The following is a 25,115-nucleotide window of genomic DNA, read 5'->3' as shown; positions in this document are numbered from 1 at the left end:
AGACGACGGCATTCTTTTTGCAAAAAGCCTTTTTATGACTGTCTTCTTGGCTGCATATCTCGCGCACAAACAACAATTGCCACAAGAATGTCATTTCACATGTCATTCGAAAATGAATTTGTCGTGGAGGCGCTCATTTGCAAATGTGTGAGTGTGTAAATGAGCGAATATTATGACAGTCATTATTCATTTCCTTAAGTTTTTTTCTCCAGTTTTTTTTTTCTTCTGCTTAGCTTAAGTCATTAAAAAATGGTGTCATTTGTCTGTGTAGTTGGATGACAGTCATATGTCAGTCTATCTGACAGTTTTCAAATGCCATTTTATTATGCATTTTATTTGTGTTTGAATGCCAGTTGATTAAAGTTCATCATCATAATTATGATGTTGTTGCCGTTGCCGTTGTAATTATTACATGATGATGATAATGATGAAGTTGTGAACAGATTATCATCATCATCATCGTTATGGCATTATCATTGTCATGGATTGTTGTCGTTGGTTTTTTTTTTGTGGAACTGCTTGGCATGCATTCTTTGAAAAATTGTGGAGATGCATGTCAGTCGTGTCGTGATTGTCATCATCAACGTCATCATGCCATCCGAAGATAGGCTCACTTTATAAACAATTTTTATTGTTACGCTTAAATAAGCTGTAATATTTTTTAACAATTTTTTGACATATTAACCGCATAAATTACATGTAAAGAAGAAGAAGAAGCAGAAGATATAAAGAAACATATAAAATGGGAATGATGAATGTTGAAGGTTGTATTGGGATAGCAGACGTACATATGTATGTACATACATATGTTACAATAATCATTGTGATTAATGATTTATAATTTGAATTCACAAGTTTTCATCTTCTCAGGAGAAGACCACAAGGAAACCTTCTGAGAAGACCATGTGGATTTCCACAAGACGACTGAATGGTATTCTATGAGAACGATAACTGGACTCTGTGAAAAGACGTACTTACTTTGTTGGTCCTCTACAGACCATTTGTCCTATAATCCAAACTAAGAAAAGATTTCCATTCCTCTCCATTTTTTGCTTTATTTCTCCAATTTAGAAGACCGCCTTGGTCGATATCGCCTTCCACTTGGATGTCCAGTTCTGAAGTGACGTTTAACTATGCCGATGTCATTATATAGGCGATACAGCTTGTGGTTCATATGACGTCGTATCTTCGAAGAATTTTTCTCTCAAACGCACCAAGCCCTGCCCTATCTGCTCGCGAAAATACCCATTAGAACGGGTAGTATCAGTGATTTTTAGAGTGTTAGTTTTGTTTGACGACATGCGGCTTTGTTTGAACTGCTTACTAAGCCAAAGTAGTATCTATTAGCCAATACTATTCATCTCATTTCACAACTGATGTTGTCTGTTGTGTTTATGGCAGTACCGAGCTAAACGAAGTCTTTTACTACCTCAAAATTTTAGGTACTAATATCCACGGTTGGTGAGAGATCAGTGGATTTGGTCGAAAACTTGGTTTCGTAATATTTTGTCCAAACTTAGTTTATCTTAGAAGATGGGCCACATCGGTCCACTCTCTCGGGTACCCCACAAAAGTTCAATTTTTTTGCAAAAATTATGCGCACTTTGCACATCGTAATATTTTTACGAAACATCGATTAGGTTAGATTATGAACTATATATGTCAACTCCTTCGGATACCTCCCACAGAAAATTTCGATAAAGTGCAGTTTAAGACCTCCTCTCGGATCCTTTTTATTTTTGTTCTAACAACTTGTATTCGCTGCACCCATTACGACGGTACAAGTTTTTTTTCAGGGGCAAGTCCATACTTCCTGATGGCCCGAAAGCTGTAAAAAGTAAAAAAGTATCAGCCGGCTTTGCCGACAGAGATATACCCTCAGCCTGTGTGAATTGAAACTTTCATCTATTGACAATATCAAAGGTAATACCGGCTGTACATTTCCAAAGGATCTTCGAACAGATCCTAAACTGTGCTTAAACAAAAATGTTAAACTATTGTGGATGAAGACCGATATGGACCATTTCTGAAGTAAAACTACCTTTGGACAAAATGTTAGGAGATCCATAGTTTGGGCAGTTCTCCGTTCAACAGATATAGAGCGTAGCTTTTTAGTGACATTTCTTTTAACTATGGGGGGATGTACCGGAGATAGTGCACATCTTCGAATTGGGGCTATTGGGGCTATTTTCTCAGGAAGAATGGATTTGCGCCCTAAAAACATGTACCGTCGTAATGGCAGAAGCGAATGCAAGTTATTACAACAAAGATCAAAGTGATTCGAAAAAAGGCCGTAAACTTTATTTTTTTGAAATTTTGTGTGACATATGTATGTAGTCCATATTCGAATTTGGAACCTGATGTATGTCTTGTAGAAATATTACTATGTTCAAAGTACGGACCAAATCGGAATACAAGTTGCTACAACAAAAATCAAAGCGATTCGAAAAAAGGCGCCAAACTGAACTTATCCGAAATTTTGTGTGTGAGGTACCCGAAGAAGTGGACCGATTGAGTCCATATTGGAACTTTATCTAAGTCAGGTATACATTTCTCGATTTGCAAAATATGGACCAAATCGGTTACTCCCTTTAAGATTTATCGTATTTTCGAACTTTTGTTGGGGAGGTACCGGAAGGAGTGGACCGATATAACCCATCTTCGAACTTAAACTAAGTTTGGACAAAATATTACGAAAGCCAAATTTTGGACCAAATCGGCTCATCCTTTCGAGAGTTATCGTGCGCACCAGCCAGCCAGAAAGACAGACGGACGGACATTGCTAAATCGACTCCAAATTGTCTGAAACAGATATCGTACTTGGGGTCTAAAACTTCCAAACATACTTGGGGTCTAAAACCGTTATTTCGATGTATATACCCTCGTTAGCATAAATGCTGAGGGTATAAAAACATCATATCACTGTAAACAGAACCTTCGGTAAAAACTTCCAAAGTATTCTCGCCCTTAACCGCACTTAAACAATGGAATGGACCGATAAGGCCCACTTTTGAACTAAAACTATGTTTGGACCAAAGTTTGGACTATTTTAGAGAATATTTTTCAAGTTTTGTGAGGGAGGTACCGAATTTCATCTAATATTCGAAGAAATATTACGATATGCAAAGTGTGGACCAACATAGTATTCGGTTTGGGCCACTATATATGCTGACTGTAGGTGGGTTTTACAGGTTTTGGGTCATTTCCTCAAGAAGTACTATCATAATAGGCGCCTTGAGTTCAATCTGTTGCAAGAACAATCAAATCGATTTGAGAAGAGGTCCTATACTGCACTTTTCCAAAATTTGTCGTGGGAGGTATCCGAAGGAGTTGACATATAGTCCGTATTCTAAACCTACCTACGTCTCGTAGAAATATTACGATGTCCAAAGTATGGACCAAATCGGTTACTGCCTTCGAACATTTGTGGGGAAGTACACAAGAGAGTGGACACGATGCGCCTTAACTAATATTAAATGAAAGGTGCTTACACCTTGGAAGATTTTTTCCGGAATCTGAAACTCCGATGTTCATAGATGAGAAAAATCAAAAAACAAAAAAACAAGTAAAAAAAATATCAGTCGGCTTTGCCGACAGAGATATACCCTCAGCCTGTGTATATTGAAACAATTTTTTTCCAAAAAACCGACAAAAATGTTGATTAGATTAAAGAGCAGAAGTTTTGCGGAGAAAATACTTAAAGGAATGGATCGACATTGACCATTATGGAAGTCGATCTCCAGCCACTACATATGGTGCCACTATGGGGGTTTTACTCCCTTCGGGCTGTTTACTTAAGAAGTGTGTATTTGCCACTGAAAAAAACTTTTACCATCATAATTTAGGCAGCGAATGCAAGTTGCTTCAACAAAAATCAAAGTGATTCGATAGCAGCTCTTAAAGTGAACTTATCCGAAATTTTGTTTCGGAGGTAGGGGATGAAGTGGACAAATATAGTCCATATTTGAACCTGATCTATATCTGGTAGATATATTAAGATGTGTAAAGTCTGGACCAATTCGGCCACTCCCTTCAAAAGTTACCGTACGAACAATTTTTCCGAACATTTTTGAAATTTTGTGGGGGAGGTACCTGAAGGAGGGGACCGATATGGCTTATCTTCGAACCTAAACTATGTTTGGACAAAATATTACTAAGGCCAAATTTTGGACCGAATCGTCAGATCCGTTCGAGAGTTATCTTGCGCTCCAACCACCTCACATGGTGTCATAGGGGTTTTTTTTGCAACTTTCAGGCTATTTTCTCAGGAGTATGGACTTGCCCCTGATGAAACTTTTACCGTCGTGTAGGGGGCGGTGAATAGAAGCTGCTAAAACAAAAATCAAAGCGATTCGAGAGCAGGTCCTAAACTGAACTTATCTAAAATTTTGTGTTGGAGGTACCAGAAGGAGTAGACCGATTGAGTCCATATTGGAACCACATTTAAGTCTGGTATATATTTCACGATGGGCAAAGTATGAATCAAATCGGTTACCCCCTTCAAGAGTTATCATGCGCACAAATTTTCCGAACATTTTCGAACTTTTGTGGGGGAGGTATCGGAAGGAGTGGACCGATGTAGTTCATCTTCGAACTTAAACTAAGTTTGGGCAAAATATTACGACAGCCAAAATTTGAACCGAATCGGTTCATTCGTTCGAGAGTTATCGTGCGCTCCAGCCAGCAGGACAGACAGACAGACAGACGGACGGACATGGCTAGATCGACTCCAAATTGTCTGAAACACATTTCGTCCAAACATACTTGGGGTCTAAAAGCATTATTTCGATGAGGCACATTTTCATCGTATCAAAGTGTATATACCCTTCTTAGCCTAAAGGCTGAGGGTATAAAAATCGACGAATGAATTTTCAAATACATTGCGGTCAAAGTTCACATTTTTGGGATTTTTTATGTTTTTACGGTTTTATTTGGAAACCGCAAGTCCTATCTTAATGACACTAAAGAAATGTAAATGTTGTAGCAATGAAAATTCTCTACAAGATTGACTTTAATGGTATTTTCGTTGGTTTTACCATTTTTTAGATATGGAAGTTCAAATTGGGACAATGCACAGACTATATCGCCTCCTTATAAAACAATGTCATGCACGGTGCGCCTTAACTAACTTTAACCGAAAATCGCTTACACCTGGGAAGTATTTGTGATGTAAGCCATAGTGGGATTTTACAGCTTTCAAGGACATTTTCTCAGACTTGTCCCTGAAAAAACTTGCACCGTTGTAATGGGGATAGCGAATACAAGTTGTTACAACAAAAACAAGTAAAAAAGTATCAGTCGGCTTTGCCGACAGATATATAACCTCAGCCTGTGTATATTGAAACAATTTTTTCCCAAAAAACGTATGTGTTTAGGGGGTTTTAAAAATCTTGGGCGTTTGAACCGACGAAAATGTTGATTAGAATTAAAGATCAAAAGTTTTGCGGAGGAGATACTAAAAGGAATGGATCGACATTGACCATTATGGAAGTGGATCTCCAGCCACTACATATGGTGCCATATGGGGTTTTTACACCCTTCGGGACGTTTGCTGAAGAAGTATGGACTTGCCCCTGAAGAATGTTTACCTACCTAATTGAGGCAGCGAATGCAAGTTGCTTCAACAAAAATCAAAGTGATTGGATAGCAGGTCTTAAAGTGAACTTATCCGAAATTTTGTGTGGGAGGTACCGGATGGAGTGGACAAATATAATCCATATAATCCAGGATGTGTAAAGTATGGACCAATTCGGCCGCTCCCTTCAAGAGTTACAACCAAATTTTCCGAACATTTTTGAACTTTTGTGGGGGAGGTACCTGAAGAAGAGGACCGATATGGCTTATCTTCAACCATAAACTATGTTTGGACCAAATATTACTGAGGCCAAATTTTGGACCGAATCGGCAGATCCGTTTGAGAGTTATCTTGCGCTCCAACCACCTCACACGGTGTCATAGGGGTTTTTTGCAACTTTCAGGCTACTTTCTCAGGAAGTATGGACTTACCCCTGAAAAAACTTGTACCGTCGTATGGAGGGCAGTGAATACAATTTGTTATAGCAAAAATCAAAGCGATTCGAGAGCAGCTCCTAAACTGAACTTTTCCGAAATTTTGTGTGGGAGGTACCCGAAGGAGTGGGCCGATTGAGTCCATATTAAAACCTCATATAAGTCTGGTAGAAATTTCACGATGTGCAAAGTATGGACCAAATCGGTTACTCCCTTGAAGAGTTATGGTGCCTACAAATTTTTCGAACATTTTGGAACTTTTGTGGGGGAGGTACCGGAAGGGGTGACCGATATAGCTCATCTTCGAACTTAAAATAAGTTTGGATAAAATATTACGAAAGCCAAAATTTGAACAGAATAGGTTCATCCATTCGAGAGTTATCGTGCGCACCAGCCAGCCAGACAGACAGACGGACGGACATTGCTAAATCAACTCCAAATTGTCTGAAACACATTTCGTCCAAACATGCTTGGGGTCTAAAACCATTATTTCGATGAGGCACATTTTGCCCGTATGAAAGTGTATATACCCTCGTTAGCATAAATGCTGAGAGTATAAAAAAGTTGAAAATTTATGTGAGAGGTACTCGTTGGGAGCCACCATGGAGCAGTGGGAAACACATCCGACTTACACTCCTAAGGTCTGTGGTTAAATCTGACCAGAATTTCTAAATTTTCGGCTAGGGAAAATCCCCTAAGTCGGCTTACATTTCAATATGAATCGGCGTGTACTCACTGATAACAGAGAAGTCTCTCTTCTCCCGTCCGTGATGTTGTGGGTATGTATGTTATCCGAAGGAATGGGCCAATTTAGTGAATATTCGAAAGTGATCCATGTCTGCAAGTAGTATTACGATGTGCAAATTTACTCCCTTCCAGAATTATTGCACCGTTTTTGCAAAAAAAAAAAAAAAAAACTAAAGAACCGAGGGAGTGGACCGATGTGGCATATCTTCTCTGATTAGCATACAGGATGAGAGTATAAAACTACCGGGGATAAAGACGAGTTCTGAACTTATTAATATTAATTATTTTAAGTTGTCACATAAGAGTATGTCTATGAGATACCCCTTTTCAGAAATATTACGCGAACACCCGAAGATATTCTTAGAAGAGAATATGGTCTTCTCATAGAATAGAAGACAAGTTAGTCTTCTAGTAAAATACTAGTTGGTTTAAAGTACAGCTAGTCTATTAATAGAAGACAGATGGTATTTTTATAAAAGACTAGTTGATCTTCTTATAGAAGACAAGTTGATCCTCTAATAGAAGACTATTTGATCTTCTAAAAGAAGACAATTTGGTCTACTAATAGAAGACATGTTGGTCTTCAAATAGAAAACCAGTTGGTCTTCTAAAAGAAGGCCAGTTGTTCTTTCATAGAAGGCTAGTTGGTCTTCTCAGAAAATGAATCGGCTTAGAAGACTATTTGGTCTTCTTATAGCACACAAGGTGGTCATTTAATAAAAGGGAAGTTGGTTGACAAGTAGGTCTTCTAATAGAAGACAAGTTGGTCCTCTAATAGAAAACTATTTGATCTTCTAAAAGAAGACAATTTGGTCTACTAATAGAAGACATGTTGGTCTTCAAATAGAAAACCAGTTTGTCTTCTAACAGAAGGCCAGTTGGTCTTCTAACCGAAGGCTATTAGGTCTTCTCATAGAAGACTAGTAAGTCTTCTTCTAAAAGATTAGTTGGTCTTCTCAGAAATATGAATCGGCTTAGAAGACTAGTTGATCTTCTTATAGCAGACAAGATGGTCTTCTAATAGAAGAGAAGTTGGTCTTCTAATAGAATAGACGTTGTCAAGTTGGTCGTCTGAAAGAAGACAAATTGGTCCCCTAATAGAAGACAATTTGATCTTCTAAAAGAAGACAATTTGGTTTACTAATAGAATACATGTTGTCCTTCAAATAAAAAACCAGTTGGTCTTCTAACAGAAGGCTATTAGGTCTTCTCAAGAAGACTAGTTAGTCTTCTCATAGAAGACTAGTTAGTCTTCTCATAGAAGACTAGTTGGTCTTCTCAGAAATATCAATCGGCATAGAAGACTAGTTGGTCTTCTTATAGCAGACAAGGTGGTCTTCTAATAGGAGACCAGTTGGTCTTCTTATAGAAGAACAGTTCGTCTTCTAACAGAAAGAAGGTCTTCTCATAGAAGACTAGTTGGTGTTCATATAGTAGACAAGGTGGTCTTCTAATAGAAGTGAAGTTGGTCTTCTTATAGAATACTAGTTGGCCTTTTAATAGAAGACTAGTTTGACTTCTCAGGGAAAATCAGATGGTCTTCTCATAGAACATCAGTTTGTCTTCTCATGGAGGACTATTTGGCCTCTCATAAAAAATCAGTTATTTTTCTCTCAAGGAATACCAGTTGATCGTCTTTTAAAATATCAGTTGGTGTTCCCATAGAAGACCAGTGGGTCTTATCATATTAGACTAGTTAGTCTTCTGATAGAAGAATTCTTGGTCATATTATAGTAGACCAGTTGGTCTTCCTATAGTAAACCATTTATTCCTCTCATAGAGGACCAGTTGATCTTTCCATAGAACTCCTGTTGTAGTAGATGTTCTGCTTATAGTAGACCATTTGGTCTTCTCATAAAATACCAGTTGGTCTTCTTATAGAAGTCCAATTGGTCTTCTAATAGGGGACCAAGGAACAATTGATCTTCTCATTGTAGACCACTTTTCAAAGATGTGCTGTTGGTGCTCTCATAGCACACCAGTTTTTCTTATCGGATTTTGTTCTTAGTGAAGACCAGTTCACCTTCTCAAGGAAGACCAGTTGTTCAAAACATCATTTAAGGCAAAACAAGTTCTCATTAATACCCTTAACACATTTGGACATAACGGTGGAATACACCAAAACATCTCCAAATAAGAAAATATTTACCTTAAAAGTTCTTCTTATTCCCTACTCGTTCTTATTTGCCACTACATTTATGTTCCCATTATTTAAATCCCAACTCCTTCGAAGACTAAAACTAATTTGTAAACAGAATGCAGTCAACCAACCATTCAACCATGCAATCATCTTTCACCCATCACTATCGTCATCATTATCATCATCAAATCCAAGCAATGAATATTTCATGTCATGTCGTGTAACACTCTTCTCAAGTCACAGTCGGACAGACAGAGAGACACATGAACGCACTGACTACTGACACATGTAGGTGAATTAAACTGTTCACAAGTCACCATTATTACGAACTTCGTGTGTAGGTACTTACAAATGATGTGCTATTACACTCTGGCAGTTCTTTCGGCTCGGCAGTATATTGAGCCATTACATTTCAATGGTTGACAACAATAACACGACGGATAATAACAGTAACAACAACTATAATTTCTTTTTATAGGTTCGGTGCCCTTACGAGCGGTATTTTAATACCACCCGCCGGAAGGTATTCCCATCATTGGAATACGTGAGCCATTAAATTGCTGTAACGAAAATAGGCTGAACCGAATAAGGAATATAGGGTCTAGTGGTTGGAGAGGGAGGGGAGTGTGTAGTGAGCGGTAGTGTGACTGTTATAAAAAATGCACAACATTGTGGCATGTAATGAGTATGGCAGTGATGATGATGTGATATGGTAATAATGTTCAAGAACCTTATCGACCGACAGCGTAGTTTGATTGATTGTCCATTGAAGAAAAATTCGTTTTTATTGCCAATTGAAAAAGAAAACAAAAAAAAACATTTGCATACTTTATTTGTTTTTCGTTGATTTTCAAGATTGAAATTGAAATATTCATTGGGGAATGGAGAACAGGTGTTTACATTTTATTACTTTATTATGTCCAGTGTGAAACGTGTTAGACAAATATATGAGAAAAGGTTGCTTGGTCAAATATCATATCATTGCGTTTGGTATGAAGAATTTTGGGTTCGAATTTTAGGAGCGGTAATATAGGGGACGTCTGGTTGCATTATGAAGTATTTTATGTCTCCCTCTACCAACCACATATCTTAAATTTTGTTCCTTAACAGAGTAAGTTTATTTTCTCACAACCAATTCGCCAACCCTTCCTTTACCACAAATACAAAAATACCGACCCTAAATTGGGGCCTCATAATGTTCTGCTGCCTTAACCTAACCTAACTTTAATAGAATTCCGAAAAGAAAAACTTCTAATTTACTTTCCTTTGATTAAAATTAAACTCCAAACACTAGTTGTCATTTTCTTCCTGACATTGCTCAGTTTGTTTTTCCTCTCCTTATTTGTAAGAAATTTCTATTCAACTAAGGATTTCCTTGATAAGTTTACGGTCCACTTGAACGGAACTCATGATACGCTCCACTTGTAAATCTAATAACGTTGTGCATGTGTGTGTCTTTACGTTTGTGTCTCACTTCAATCGCTGCACATGGAAAATGTGTGAATATTTTAATAAAGAATAAAAAACCAATCCTACCATGACCAATCTGACATTCGCATCCATATACCTTGGCATTGACTCTGTATTTTTATTGTTTTTGCTTCCTTGTTGTTTTATAAGAAACGGTTACACCTGTCACTGCCAATGTTCGTTTGGTTCATTCTCCATGTTATTTCGTCGTCGTTGTTGTTTTGTTGCCCCAACAAATTGAGACATTCTGCCTGTCAGTGCTAACAAACGATGGCGAACGATGATTAGGAGCTACGACGACAAATGCTGCGTTTGTCTTTCTTTTGTTCTGTTACTTCTTCTTCGTCGTCTCCGGTGACGACTATCGAACGAAGAAATCTTTTAAACAAGTCGATACAGTTGTTTTTCCATCACCGTCGTCATCAGGGTTTCCTCACACGTTCGTTTTAGTGTTTCGATTGGTGTGTATGTGATTACATAGATTTTCTGACATAACATTTAGATGCAATTTTTTTCTTCTTCTGTGGTTAACTATAATGACAGGGTGGGGATATAAAGTGGGGTATGGGTCAGATTTTAAGAATTTGTAGAGAAATTAAACTTTAAACTTAAACATTAAAGTGCTAGAGGTGTTTCAAGGAGCGTCCCTAAATATTGGTCCATGTGGTGAACTGCGTGGTCGTAGATTTAGGGGCGGATATTTGCGTATTCCTCGCATGGAGAAAGATGATAAGATCAGTAAAATACACGCAGAAAATATATGTTAGAAATATGTTTGGATCCAAACAAATATTTGTTTGGGACTGATTTGGATCTAAACATAATTTGTTTATGTTCAAACAAATATATGTTTGCAACATTTTGTAACATATCTCAATTTTATTTGTTTGGGTACGAACATAGTTTTTATGTTAGAACATATTTTTTATGGGTGGAGAGAGGATTTTTGTCAAAGAGAGTAACAACAGGGCTCTCGCGGCTGCGGAATGCTGTTTTATAATAAAGAGCTGTGTGTATGGTGTAATAGGATACGCAGAAGCTTTGGTGGTGTGTATGCGCAAGGAAGGATAAACGTATGTAGTGGTCGTTGCACTTCATAGTACAATTCGAATTCTATGAAGTTACATTATTCCATAATTTTTCTTTATATCCTAATATTATCAATCCCGCAATTTTTTTAACCTATATTGTCACCTAAATTGTTAATAAATGTCGATTAATGTTAACATAAATTTAAACGTTAACGTAATTGTTTTGGTTTGCCAACTATATCTCACAACTAGTTCAACGTCGTTGACATATAAACAAACCATCTGATCGTGATGATTTAGTACATCATAAGCATACTTCAACTTTGCCTTCGTGAAGAAAATCTTTTAGACTTCCTTTCCAATTTAACCTTTCATTAGTTAACATCGTTTAATAAATAAAATTGTTTTGCCGAAAAGTTAATCTACCCATCGATTTAAATCTTCCAAATTTTAAAACATCTTAAACATGTTATAAAAATTTTTCGGGGATTTGTATTAAAACATTACACTGCCAAATCAAGCTTATAAATATTTCTACGAAATTGTGAGTATTTTGCTCTGCATTGAAAGTGACCAAGAGTTATAGTGATTCACTGTTCCTCCACAGGGAATTGATTAACATAATTCTCATTCTAAGGGGGCTGTGGAAGACAAGATCATCACGACGGGCTCTTCCAATCTTTCCCCAAAATTTGACGCATTTAACCAACTATTAGGTGAAGTTGCGAAAGTCCAGCATCAATACATCAAGCTGTTTTTAACAACAAGTTTTACTTGGATTGCTGTGTGAACGGAGTCCATCATCATTAATTCCGAAATCATCATCAAAATCATAATCGTTGTATTAAGGTGTCGAATCGAGCGCTACCCAAAAGAATTGATTCAATATTCCCTTAGCAACAACGACCATAAAATTAACGTGGTCAGTCCGCACAATTGCAATAGTTGAACAACAACAATAAAAAGCACTTCACTCAACTACCATTTCATTACATCGATCGCTTAACAACAACAAATGTAACCAGACATACAGTCGTCTCATAGCTTGATCATGTAATACGTCATTATCATGGAATACGTCATCACCCTTAAATTTGTCATCATCACTGCAGCATCCCAACAACAAGCTGTCTGTACCTGCTTACAATAAAATAATTAGCATACCAGAGAACCTAGCCGTCACTATCACGTTCTCTTCATCACCATTCTATTCTCGTTTACCGAGATTGTCAGTACAGACTTAACAGAAGAACAAACACGCAAAGTACTTTAATATTCAAAAGATCATATAATTAATTAAGCATCTAATCTATTTAGGATTCTTTCCATTTAGTAAAGTAATGGTTAACATCTAAGTAAATTCTCAGTAATTATAATTAAAAAAGGCCAAACTATAATTATTGCAATCCCAAGCTAAACCAACATCCAGCAGAAAAGGGCCCTCTTCAGCAGCAATGGATAAGACAAAAACAAATTTGGTGAGTCTTTAAATGTTTTTTTTTCTGTTTTGCCTTTATGATCATTACTGTATCAGTGATAATTATCATCTAGTAACAATCAAAGTTCCAAAGTGAATTAAAGTGAAGTGATTAAAAATTAATAGTGAACCGATTTTGATTTTTGCTAGATTATGATTGTATCTTAGAGAAACGATAAGTGTATTCACATTTAATGAAGTACATATGGAAAACTAAATGGATTGTTATGAATTTTAGTGGAAAAAACTTCTTTTCTAATTGAAAGAATGTTGAATAGTATATAACCTTGTTGAAGAAACAAAATTCCATTGTTTACATTGATCGAAATCCCTTCTAATGTTTCTATCGGATACTGTTGATACTGTCGTATTCCCTTACAATTATACCTATAATTAAAACTCTATAAAATCGTAAATTTCAAACTAAATTGTAATAGTTTTTTTAGTCAGTAAGATAGAGTCTTAGACTCAAAACTCATGAAATTATTTCTAGCATATTTAATGTTAGGGTTATATTTAAACCATTGTTTTTCTTGAATTTTTTTTAATAAACTAATTCATATTTATGTAATTCATGTTTAAGTAATTTCAAAAATGCTTTCTGGGTGAATTTCTTTATGGGTGTTTCCATGGAAGGTAATGGTCAGATGATTATGTAGTTTCCTTGTTTTCACATTTTGTTTAGGGGTTCTATAACAATGATAGCCGCTAGAACCATTGGTAGGGAGGGTGTAGAGGCAAGGGTTTCTCATTCCATCTCGGAGACCCATCATTTTGTTCTCAATGGATATCATTTTTCTTGTCGTTTTAATTTATAAAAGGGGTATTTTTTTCATTTTTTATGGTCCATTCATTAATATTTAGAATAACAGGAGTCTATAATATTTTATTGTGTCGTACCCTTCTTTGAATTCTAGAGGGAGAGGACACGAAACCCCCCCTTCGACTGCTTGCTAGCTCTATAAATGGCTCCTACAGTCTTCTTTCCTTTAGAATTTTGCCTGAATATATTAGATTTCTATTTGCCAGGTAAAACGGTCGCAATTGGTACGTTACATAATAGAGATGGCGCCCATCGTGGGGCATAAAGGAAAAAACTATATACAATTTAAGTAATGTTTGATATTTGTATAGTTAAGTTAAAATGAATTTTGAGGTTTTAGCTTAAAAGGTATAAGACCATTAACTAAATTCCTAAAAGTCACTTAAAAAATCCTTAGCATCAAGGTATAAAATTTTCTTTTGCTCATTCAATAGAGTATGTTATAGAGGTCAATAATAAACATAACGTTCTTGTTTGACTAAATTGGCAATAAATTAAAAAGATATATATGGTTACCACTCAGGAAATTGGCCCCTTGAATCAATTCAATCGAGATAGCTAACCGTTTGGGTTAAACCATTTATAACCTTTTTGGTTTAGAGTCACATTTAGGAACTCGACGACGTTTTGTTTTGGTACATTTCAACTGCTTTTATTACATATCCGAACTTAGACATCAGTACTAATCAATCAACTGGAAAATAAGATTTTGCAGTTTGCAATTTCTTATCCGTTTATTGATTGGGAAATATTGGGAAAACCTGTGTATACATGTTAATATACAGGTATATTTCAACTGGTTTGATCGGAAATTTAATAAAGGTACTTGAACTGTACATCCATAGCCCATTTTGTATTCCTATGAATATCCTTGAGAATAAAACTATATTATCATATGTTCCAGAACCATCCAAAAGGAAACACCAACCCAAATGATTGATACTTTTTTTCGATTTTTTTTTTAATTGTGCCCATTTACAATATCAGGAAATTGCCGATATTGGTAACTTTTTTTTTATTTCTCTGATTGTGTCATATAAAATCATGTCGCTGGAACGTACACCAATCGATAAGTCCAATACCAATGATGCAATTGGTGAGACTTCCGATGTCGAACCAACAGGTGGTATAGACCCCACAAACAACAATTCAAATATGATTTGCCATAGTTGTAATGAACCTTTTCTAGCAGGCCAAGAATGTTTATCTTTAAAAACATGCTCCCATACATTTCACAGAAATTGTATGGAGAATCACATGTCAACAGCATCTGAGTGTCCTTCTTGTAAAATACAATGTCAATTATCTGACTTTAGATCGATTTCTTTAGTTCCAAAACCTCAAAAGAAATTTATTCAAAGGGGAAAAGGCCGTGGTGCTATGGCAAAGACTTACTACACTAGAAATGCTAAAAAGAACCTTTTTCAGGAGCAAACCAATTTATTAGACTTCAGTACAGATTTGCAAGGAGCCGTAGGAGGTATGACTCCAACACAACCCAATCATAATAATGAACTTTTACCAGACGCTTCTCGTCCTTTGGGGACCAAACCTTTTCAAAGCTCCATCGATTATGGAGAAATTCAAAAGATGGTCGAATTAAGTGTTTGTAACTTGTTATCTAAACTAAATATTTTACCCAGCAATACCCCCAGTCAAAATCTTCATAATCAAAATAATGCTAATATTAATGGAATCAATGTTCCTAGAAACCATGTAAATAAAACCCACACAAATATAAGTAATTCGCAAGCTTTACCACAACAAACACAACGACAAACTCAGTCGCAGCCTCGATTTTCGAATTCACCAAATCAATTTTCTGTATCAAACCAACCACTTCAACCTGACAAAATAACGACAATTATCCAAAATTGGCATCTTAAGTTTGATGGGTCATCCACTGGATTGACCGTAGATGAATTTTTGTACCGAGTCACTACGTTGACCGAGGACACCTTCAATGGCGATTTTTCACTGATATGTAAAAACTTGAATATATTGTTGTCCGGCAAAGCGCGAGAATGGTACTGGCGGTACCGTAAAAATGCCAGCCCAATAGTATGGGAAGACTTTTGCGATTCGATAAAATTCCAATATCGAGACTTTAAAACGTCATTTGATATCCGAGAGGAAATTAGGAATCGAAAGCAAAAATTAGGGGAGTCCTTCGATTCATTCTTTGAAGCCGTGACATCGATTCATGATCGGTTACCAACCCAAATGTCAGAGTTAGAATTAATTGAAATTCTTACACGTAATCTTCGTCCGGAAATTCGGCAAGAACTTTTATATATCCCCGTCAATTCTCTAGCTCACCTGCGGAAATTGGTCCATATGCGGGAAAATTTTTTAAATGACGATTACGTCAAAAAGCAATTGTTAAATAGGCCAACCAATCCGTATTCTTTGAAAAGGCAAATAGCAGAACTCTCTGATTATCCGATAAATTCTTTTGAAGACAATTCGGAATCCATAAATGCTGTACAAGGTTTCCCACAGGAAAACAGATGTTGGAACTGTGATGAAATAGGCCACTTTTGGGAAAACTGCCTTAATGAAAGAAAAGTATTTTGCTATGGTTGTGGGGCCAAAGAGACATACAAACCCAATTGTGCCATATGCGCCGATGCCAAAACGAAATGTTACCGAAATTTTCGGCAGGGAAATCCGCCAAAGAAAAATCCATAGTCGAGAGAAATTCGGCTGAAAATCCTAATATTGATGTATCTCACTCAAAATTTTCGTATAATGAGTACCAACCAACTGTTGCCAATGAAAACACAACTAAAAATTCGAAAGATCATTCCCAACCAAATATTCCGACTAAACCAATTTCGATTTTAGACCAAAAAATCTACAATCCAAATTTTCCAACCAAATCACAATCCTTATACAACCCTGAAACCAATTTAAAACTTATATTCCCAAAGCTACCCTACCACAAAAGATATGAAATATATATGCAAAGAAGAAACGAAATTTTCAATGGAAATTTTGTTTCCTCCATTCGTCAACCGAAACGTTCTACTTTGCGATACAGAAAGTATTTTAGACTGAAAAAAATAGCTAGAAAATTTTTGATTTCGGCTATAATATCCAATTCATCAGACAGGCGGTTCTATGCTCAGGTAGCTTTCCTTGAATTTAATGAATATGGTCTATTAGACACTGGGGCTAATATTAGCTGCGTAGGAGCAGATTTAGCTACCCACCCTTTTCACCATTATAAAAACTTCGTCAAATGTAAGTCATTTGTTCGAACGGCGGATGGTAAAATCCAAGAAGTAAAAGGATGGATAGAAGTTGATATTACCTTTAAAGGTGTAACAAAAACCCTTAAATTGTTTATAATTCCAGCCATATCATCTCGTCTAATTCTGGGTATAGACTTCTGGAAGGCATTCAATTTAGTTCCCAATATTATCAGCTCAATAGACGTTTTTGATAATCCACCAAATTTGGATAATCAAGTCGAAATTCCCTCATCGACAACTAACTACAATTTTGAAAAATCTAGCCCAGTCGATCCTGTATGTGAAGACAATGACCTTTTTTACCCCTTGTCTACAGATCAACAATCAAAACTTGATCTCGTCATATCGATGTTTCCTAATTTTGAGAAACAAGGACTCGGTCGGACAAATCTAATTAAACATAGGATAAATATTGGAAATGCCAGTCCTATTAAACAGAGATTTTACCCCGTATCTCCTGCGGTGGAGAAAATCATTTACAAGGAGGTCGATCGTATGTTGGAACTAGGGGTAATTGAACAATCTAATTCGCCATGGAGTTCGCCCATGAGGTTAGTCCTTAAACCGGGAAAAGTTCGTCTATGTTTGGATGCGAGGAGGGTTAACTCGGTAACCCAAAAGGATGCCTATCCCCTCCCCAACATAGACGGAATTTTCGCTCGGTTACCGAAAGCCAATTTGATATCGAAGCTCGATCTCAAAGATGCATATTGGCAGATCGGCCTAGAGGATGATTCAAAGGCTTATACTGCCTTTACCATTCCTGGACGTCCTCTATATCAGTTTGTGGTGATGCCATTTGGTCTTTGTACGGCTCCCCAAACGATGTGCCGATTAATGGACCAACTGATTCCCCCGGACCTGAAGAACTGTGTTTTTGGTTATTTGGACGATTTAATTATCGTCTCTGAAGACTTTCCGAGTCATTTGGAAGTCTTAATGCGAATTGCTTCGCAATTCAGGAGGGCTAACCTAACGATTAACGTGTCCAAAAGCAAGTTTTGTGTTGTTCAGGTTAAATACCTTGGGTATGTCATAGGGAATGGCGGCATATCCACAGATCCCGATAAGGTAACGGCGATATTAAACTGGCCGGTTCCAAAAAATTTAAAGCAGGTGAGAGGGTTTCTGGGTTTGGCAGGGTGGTATCGTCGCTTTGTTAATAACTTTTCCACCATTGTCGCCCCGATCTCGGATCTTGTTTCCAGCAAGAAAAAGTTCGTTTGGACATCGGAGGCCCAGGAGGCATTTGACATGGTGAAAAAGTTATTGACAACAGCACCCGTCCTAGCTAACCCCGATTTCAGCAAGAAATTCTTCGTTCACTGTGATGCTAGTAATTACGGAATTGGTGCGGTTCTCGTTCAGTTAGATAACGAAGGCAACGAGAGGCCAATAGCCTATATGAGCCGAAAACTTAACACCGCCCAACGTAATTACAGCGTAACAGAGCGAGAATGTCTTGCTGCAATCGAGGCCATTCACAAATTCCGCTGCTATATAGAGATGCAGGAATTTGAAGTGGTTACGGATCATTCTAGCCTGATTTGGCTTCTCAAACAGACTGATTTAACGGGTAGACTCGCTAGGTGGGTCTTGAAACTACAATCCTACACCTTCTCTATCAGCCATAGAAAGGGCAAGGAGAATGTAGTTCCAGACGCGTTATCGCGTATACCAGAAACTGACATTTCTTCCTTAGATTTTGCTGAGCCGGAAATAGATCTAACATCTTCTCATTTTTATGATGCGGATTACCAGGATCTAAAAACTAAAGTCATGACATACCAGGCAAAATATCCCGACCTGAAAGTGGTAGACAACTTCGTCTATATTAGAACAGAACACTATTCTGGTGAAGATGGACAAGAGAGTATGTGTTGGAAGCTTTGGATTCCATTCCATCTGCGTCCCGAAGTTCTATCAAGAGCTCATAATTCCCCTGTTTGCGCGCATGGAGGGATGTCAAAAACACTCCATTTACTCCGGCGTAACTTCTTTTGGCCAGGGATGGTGAAAGACGTTCGCGAATATATCAAAAATTGCGAGACGTGCAAAACCTCCAAAGCGCCAAACTTTACGATGAAACCACCAATGGGTAACCAGGTTATTTCATACCGCCCATTTCAAAGGCTTTATATTGATTTTTTGGGCCCATATCCCAGAAGTAAATCGGGTTTTGTCGGGTTATTCATTGTGCTGGATCATTTCAGCAAGTTCCACTGGCTTTTAAAGCTACGAGCATTTAAATCCAAGACAATTATAGAATTTTTGGAAAGCCAAATCTTCCACATCTATGGAGTGCCCGAAAGTATCGTTAGCGATAATGGGACTCAATTTCGCGCCAACGATTTTAATGCTTTTTTGACATCTTATGGGATAAAACATGTCTATACCGCCCTGTACTCCCCCCAAAGTAACGCATCGGAGAGGGTAAATCGTTCCCTTCTTGCCGGTATTAGAGCATACATCAATAAGGATCATCAAAAATGGGATGAAACTATTAGTGCGATAAGTTGTGCGTTGAGAAATTCCTATCACGAAACTATCCATACATCACCTTATCATGCGTTGTATGGGATAGATATGGTTACCCACGGTTCAACTTACACGTTACTCCGGAATTTACAATTACTAAATGAACCTAGTTTTCATTTATCGAAAGATGACCGTTTACAATTAAATCGTTTAGATATGCGAAAATTTATCAAAGAAGCATATGATCGCAATACCCATCATTATAATTTAAGATCAAAGCCTCAAACGTTCCAAATTGGTCAAGAAATCTTTCGTCGGAATTTCGCTCAGAGCTCAGCGGAAAAGAGATTTAATTCTAAATTGTCCCCAATGTTTGTAAAAGCAAGAGTTCGAGAAAAAGTTGGTAACAACTATTATATTTTAGAGGATCTACAAGGAAAATTAGACGGCACATATCATGCCAAGGACATTCGTCCATAAATATCTAAATCACTCCCTTTTTCCTGATAATTCTACGGACCAAAGGTCCAGAATTATCCGGTTTTGTAGTGGTCGTTGCACTTCATAGTACAATTCGAATTCTATGAAGTTACATTATTCCATAATTTTTCTTTATATCCTAATATTATCAATCCCGCAATTTTTTAACCTATATTGTCACCTAAATTGTTAATAAATGTCGATTAATGTTAACATAAATTTAAACGTTAACGTAATTGTTTTGGTTTGCCAACTATATCTCACAACTAGTTCAACGTCGTTGACATATAAACAAACCATCTGATCGTGATGATTTAGTACATCATAAGCATACTTCAACTTTGCCTTCGTGAAGAAAATCTTTTAGACTTCCTTTCCAATTTAACCTTTCATTAGTTAACATCGTTTAATAAATAAAATTGTTTTGCCGAAAAGTTAATCTACCCATCGATTTAAATCTTCCAAATTTTAAAACATCTTAAACATGTTATAAAAATTTTTCGGGGATTTGTATTAAAACATTACACTGCCAAATCAAGCTTATAAATATTTCTACGAAATTGTGAGTATTTTGCTCTGCATTGAAAGTGACCAAGAGTTATAGTGATTCACTGTTCCTCCACAGGGAATTGATTAACATAATTCTCATTCTAAGGGGGCTGTGGAAGACAAGATCATCACGACGGGCTCTTCCAATCTTTCCCCAAAATTTGACGCATTTAACCAACTATTAGGTGAAGTTGCGAAAGTCCAGCATCAATACATCAAGCTGTTTTTAACAACAAGTTTTACTTGGATTGCTGTGTGAACGGAGTCCATCATCATTAATTCCGAAATCATCATCAAAATCATAATCGTTGTATTAAGGTGTCGAATCGAGCGCTACCCAAAAGAATTGATTCAATATTCCCTTAGCAACAACGACCATAAAATTAACGTGGTCAGTCCGCACAATTGCAATAGTTGAACAACAACAATAAAAAGCACTTCACTCAACTACCATTTCATTACATCGATCGCTTAACAACAACAAATGTAACCAGACATACAGTCGTCTCATAGCTTGATCATGTAATACGTCATTATCATGGAATACGTCATCACCCTTAAATTTGTCATCATCACTGCAGCATCCCAACAACAAGCTGTCTGTACCTGCTTACAATAAAATAATTAGCATACCAGAGAACCTAGCCGTCACTATCACGTTCTCTTCATCACCATTCTATTCTCGTTTACCGAGATTGTCAGTACAGACTTAACAGAAGAACAAACACGCAAAGTACTTTAATATTCAAAAGATCATATAATTAATTAAGCATCTAATCTATTTAGGATTCTTTCCATTTAGTAAAGTAATGGTTAACATCTAAGTAAATTCTCAGTAATTATAATTAAAAAAGGCAAAACTATAATTATTGCAATCCCAAGCTAAACCAACATCCAGCAGAAAAGGGCCCTCTTCAGCAGCAATGGATAAGACAAAAACAAATTTGGTGAGTCTTTAAATGTTTTTTTTTCTGTTTTGCCTTTATGATCATTACTGTATCAGTGATAATTATCATCTAGTAACAATCAAAGTTCCAAAGTGAATTAAAGTGAAGTGATTAAAAATTAATAGTGAACCGATTTTGATTTTTGCTAGATTATGATTGTATCTTAGAGAAACGATAAGTGTATTCACATTTAATGAAGTACATATGGAAAACTAAATGGATTGTTATGAATTTTAGTGGAAAAAACTTCTTTTCTAATTGAAAGAATGTTGAATAGTATATAACCTTGTTGAAGAAACAAAATTCCATTGTTTACATTGATCGAAATCCCTTCTAATGTTTCTATCGGATACTGTTGATACTGTCGTATTCCCTTACAATTATACCTATAATTAAAACTCTATAAAATCGTAAATTTCAAACTAAATTGTAATAGTTTTTTTAGTCAGTAAGATAGAGTCTTAGACTCAAAACTCATGAAATTATTTCTAGCATATTTAATGTTAGGGTTATATTTAAACCATTGTTTTTCTTGAATTTTTTTTAATAAACTAATTCATATTTATGTAATTCATGTTTAAGTAATTTCAAAAATGCTTTCTGGGTGAATTTCTTTATGGGTGTTTCCATGGAAGGTAATGGTCAGATGATTATGTAGTTTCCTTGTTTTCACATTTTGTTTAGGGGTTCTATAACAATGATAGCCGCTAGAACCATTGGTAGGGAGGGTGTAGAGGCAAGGGTTTCTCATTCCATCTCGGAGACCCATCATTTTGTTCTCAATGGATATCATTTTTCTTGTCGTTTTAATTTATAAAAGGGGTATTTTTTTCATTTTTTATGGTCCATTCATTAATATTTAGAATAACAGGAGTCTATAATATTTTATTGTGTCGTACCCTTCTTTGAATTCTAGAGGGAGAGGACACGAAACCCCCCCTTCGACTGCTTGCTAGCTCTATAAATGGCTCCTACAGTCTTCTTTCCTTTAGAATTTTGCCTGAATATATTAGATTTCTATTTGCCAGGTAAAACGGTCGCAATTGGTACGTTACACGTATGTGGATAAACAATTTAGCAAGAGAAGCACAAGTAGCCGCGGTAACACATCGCCGCAGAGATCTTTACAAATATGCTAGAGAATTATCAGGCAGGCAGATGGTACCTTCAAGACCACTTGTAGATGAGAACGGCATATCAACAACATCCAAACAAGAGCAACTACAAATCTGGACAAAATATTACTCCAATATGTTATCGGTAATGGTACATTCTACACAACAACTGTGTGATTGCAGAGACTACGTAGTCAGGGAAGACATGGAGATCCAAAGCCCAAACAGGAACGAAGTAATAGAAGCTATTAAGTCTTTACGAAATAGCAAGGCACCTGGTTCTGACAATATACCACCAGAATTAATATTAGCTGACACCGAAACCAGTGCGCAGATTATACTTCCGGTAGTACAGAGCTTTTGGACAAGTGAGTCACTACCTAGTATAATCAATGAAGGTATCATAATCAAACTACCTAAAAAAGCAACCTCACAGAGTGCAGGAACTGGAGGGGTATTTCGTTAATGAATGCAGTAGCGAAAGTAATATCGCATATAATGGCCAAGCGCATTGGTGAACCATTGGAACCATTATTGAGAAGAGAACAGGCAGGGTTCCGACCACACCGATCGTGCGTTGACCACGTTAACACTTTGCGGGTAATAGTAGAGCAGTCTGTTGAATGGAGATCCCCTCTGTATCTGGGATTCATCGACTTTGAACGATCATTCGACACCATATCCCACAATGCAATCTGGAGCGCTATGGTTTGTAAAGGAATTCCTGATTAACCTCGTAAAAGCGCTGTATGATAATGCCACGTGCCGAATCCTACACGAATCCCACCTAAGCGATAAAATCAGCATAAACGCAGGAGTAAGGCAAGGGTGTGTTCTCTCTCCACTGCTCTTTAATATCGTACTGGACGTGATAATGAGCAGTGCGATGAGAAACTCCTGTGGAATACAATGGGGGCTACAAGGAAGACTGCTAGACCTCGACTATGCTGATGATATATGCCTGCTCACCCACAAGCACTCACACATGACCGCAAACTTAGAAAGCATTCACTGCTATGCAGCTAGAGCCGGGCTGAGGATAAATATTAGGAAAACTAAGGTGATGTGCATTAACACAACAATGGCATCAAACATTACCATCGACGGTGAAGAAATTGAAACTGTTAGCTCTTTCATATATCTTGGGAGTATAATAAATGACAGTGGTGGAAGTAAGGAAGATATAGTACACCGAATCAAAAAAGGACGTAGCGCGTTTGGTGCATTGGAAAACAAACAAAATTGAGGTTATTTAACTCGAATGTTAAATCTGTAGTTGTGTATGGATGTGAAACCTGGAACGCAACGACAAATGAGGTTAAATCCCTGCAAGTCTTCATAAACAGGTGCTTGCGTAGAATAATGGGCATATTCTGGCCCAACACCATATCGAACATCTCACTGTGACGGGAAACTAAACAGAAACCGGTTAGCATAGAAATAACGAGACGGAAATGGATAGGTCATACCCTACGGAAGGACAGAGACGACATTGCCAGACAAGCGCTTGAGTGGAATCCGCAAGGTAGCCGGAGGAGAGGTAGACCGGCAAATGCATGGAGAAGGTCTGTCGAGGCAGAAGCAGCAAGTACGGGTCGAAGTTGGAGTGAAGTTAAACATTTAGCATTAAATAGACTAGAATGGAACAATTTTGTTGTGGCCCTATGCTCCACATTGGAGTAAAAAGGAATAAATAAATAATGCGGTAAAACACGTGATTTTCGCGCTTTGTTGTTGTTAACCAAAGTTGCAAGCAAAGAGGAAACGAAAAAATGGTATTAATTATGTTGTTCTTTTTTCTTCAGTTTTCTAAATACAATCGTTGAGTAAAGACGGCAAAGTGAGTGAATAAATCAGTGTTTTGTCTTTTCTTAAAGAAATGGTGCTAAATGGTAAATTAATGTCCAATACATTTTATAATTCAATCAAAAAGGTGAATGGATTTTTTTATTGGACAAGGAAGAAATCGCATTTAATATTGGTAATTACATCAATACATTTTTCATATACATACATACATATGTATATTTGAAATATGGATGTACCTATTTATTACATTATATAATCATTTGATTCCAGATTCCGATTTCCCGCTGATGATTTCAACTTTAAGGAAAATGTGTTTCATTTCACAGCTAAGGTGAAGCGTCCAAGGAAGTTTCTATATAAATTTTTCTTTTTAAAAATTTCATTCAGTTTTTCTTTTATTAAATTCTGTTATGTAATTCTTTGGAATTTTTTATGTACCTAAGTGTCTGTTGTTGCTTTTGTTTTTGTTTCTATGCCTTTCAATAAACCACCACCATTTATAAATGTGTGTATATGTTTGAGATAGCCAATGTGTTTCACATTGAAATTTACGATGCCTTGCTCTCAGAAAGCGTCCACTGGTGCATGTGTTTGTTTTTTTTTTGTGGCTTTTGGGTTTGTATTTGTTTACTTACTTACTTAGCTGGCTCAATTACAGAACATTTGTTCCATAGGCCGAACTAAAAAAATATCTCCATTTCTCTCTATTTGTTGCTTCGCTCTCTGGAATACTGCGCCTTTTCATCTCATCATCCACTTGTTTGCGCCATCTATTCCTTGGCT

At 36.8% G+C, this 25,115-nt stretch overlaps 2 protein-coding genes across 2 annotated transcripts in view; both read left to right on the top strand.

The window, feature by feature from the left end:
- LOC141395385 (uncharacterized) overlaps nucleotides 1-25,115 on the top strand; it is a 108,018-nt gene that overhangs the window by 40,592 nt on the left and 42,311 nt on the right. The gene's annotated exons all lie outside the window — the stretch shown is intronic.
- On the top strand, nucleotides 11,442-16,515 carry LOC141395386 (uncharacterized). The gene is made up of 2 exons (XM_073971117.1): nucleotides 11,442-11,941; nucleotides 12,005-16,515. The coding sequence occupies exon 2, from the start codon at nucleotides 14,742-14,744 to the stop codon at nucleotides 16,386-16,388; it is 1,647 nt and encodes a 548-aa protein (XP_073827218.1). The 5' UTR covers nucleotides 11,442-11,941; nucleotides 12,005-14,741; the 3' UTR covers nucleotides 16,389-16,515.

Source organism: Musca autumnalis, unplaced genomic scaffold (genome assembly GCF_047663935.1).
Source record: "Musca autumnalis isolate F117 unplaced genomic scaffold, ASM4766393v1 scaffold_2, whole genome shotgun sequence".
NCBI classification, from domain to species: Eukaryota; Metazoa; Arthropoda; class Insecta; order Diptera; family Muscidae; genus Musca; species Musca autumnalis.
Note: the sequence above shows the minus strand (reverse complement) of the source record. Positions and strands in the feature narration are given on the sequence as shown.

Excerpts from the sequence above, each read along its gene's own strand:
- LOC141395386 (XM_073971117.1), top strand. The coding sequence starts at position 14,742 with ATGTCGCTGGAACGTACACCAATCGATAAGTCCAATACCAATGATGCA.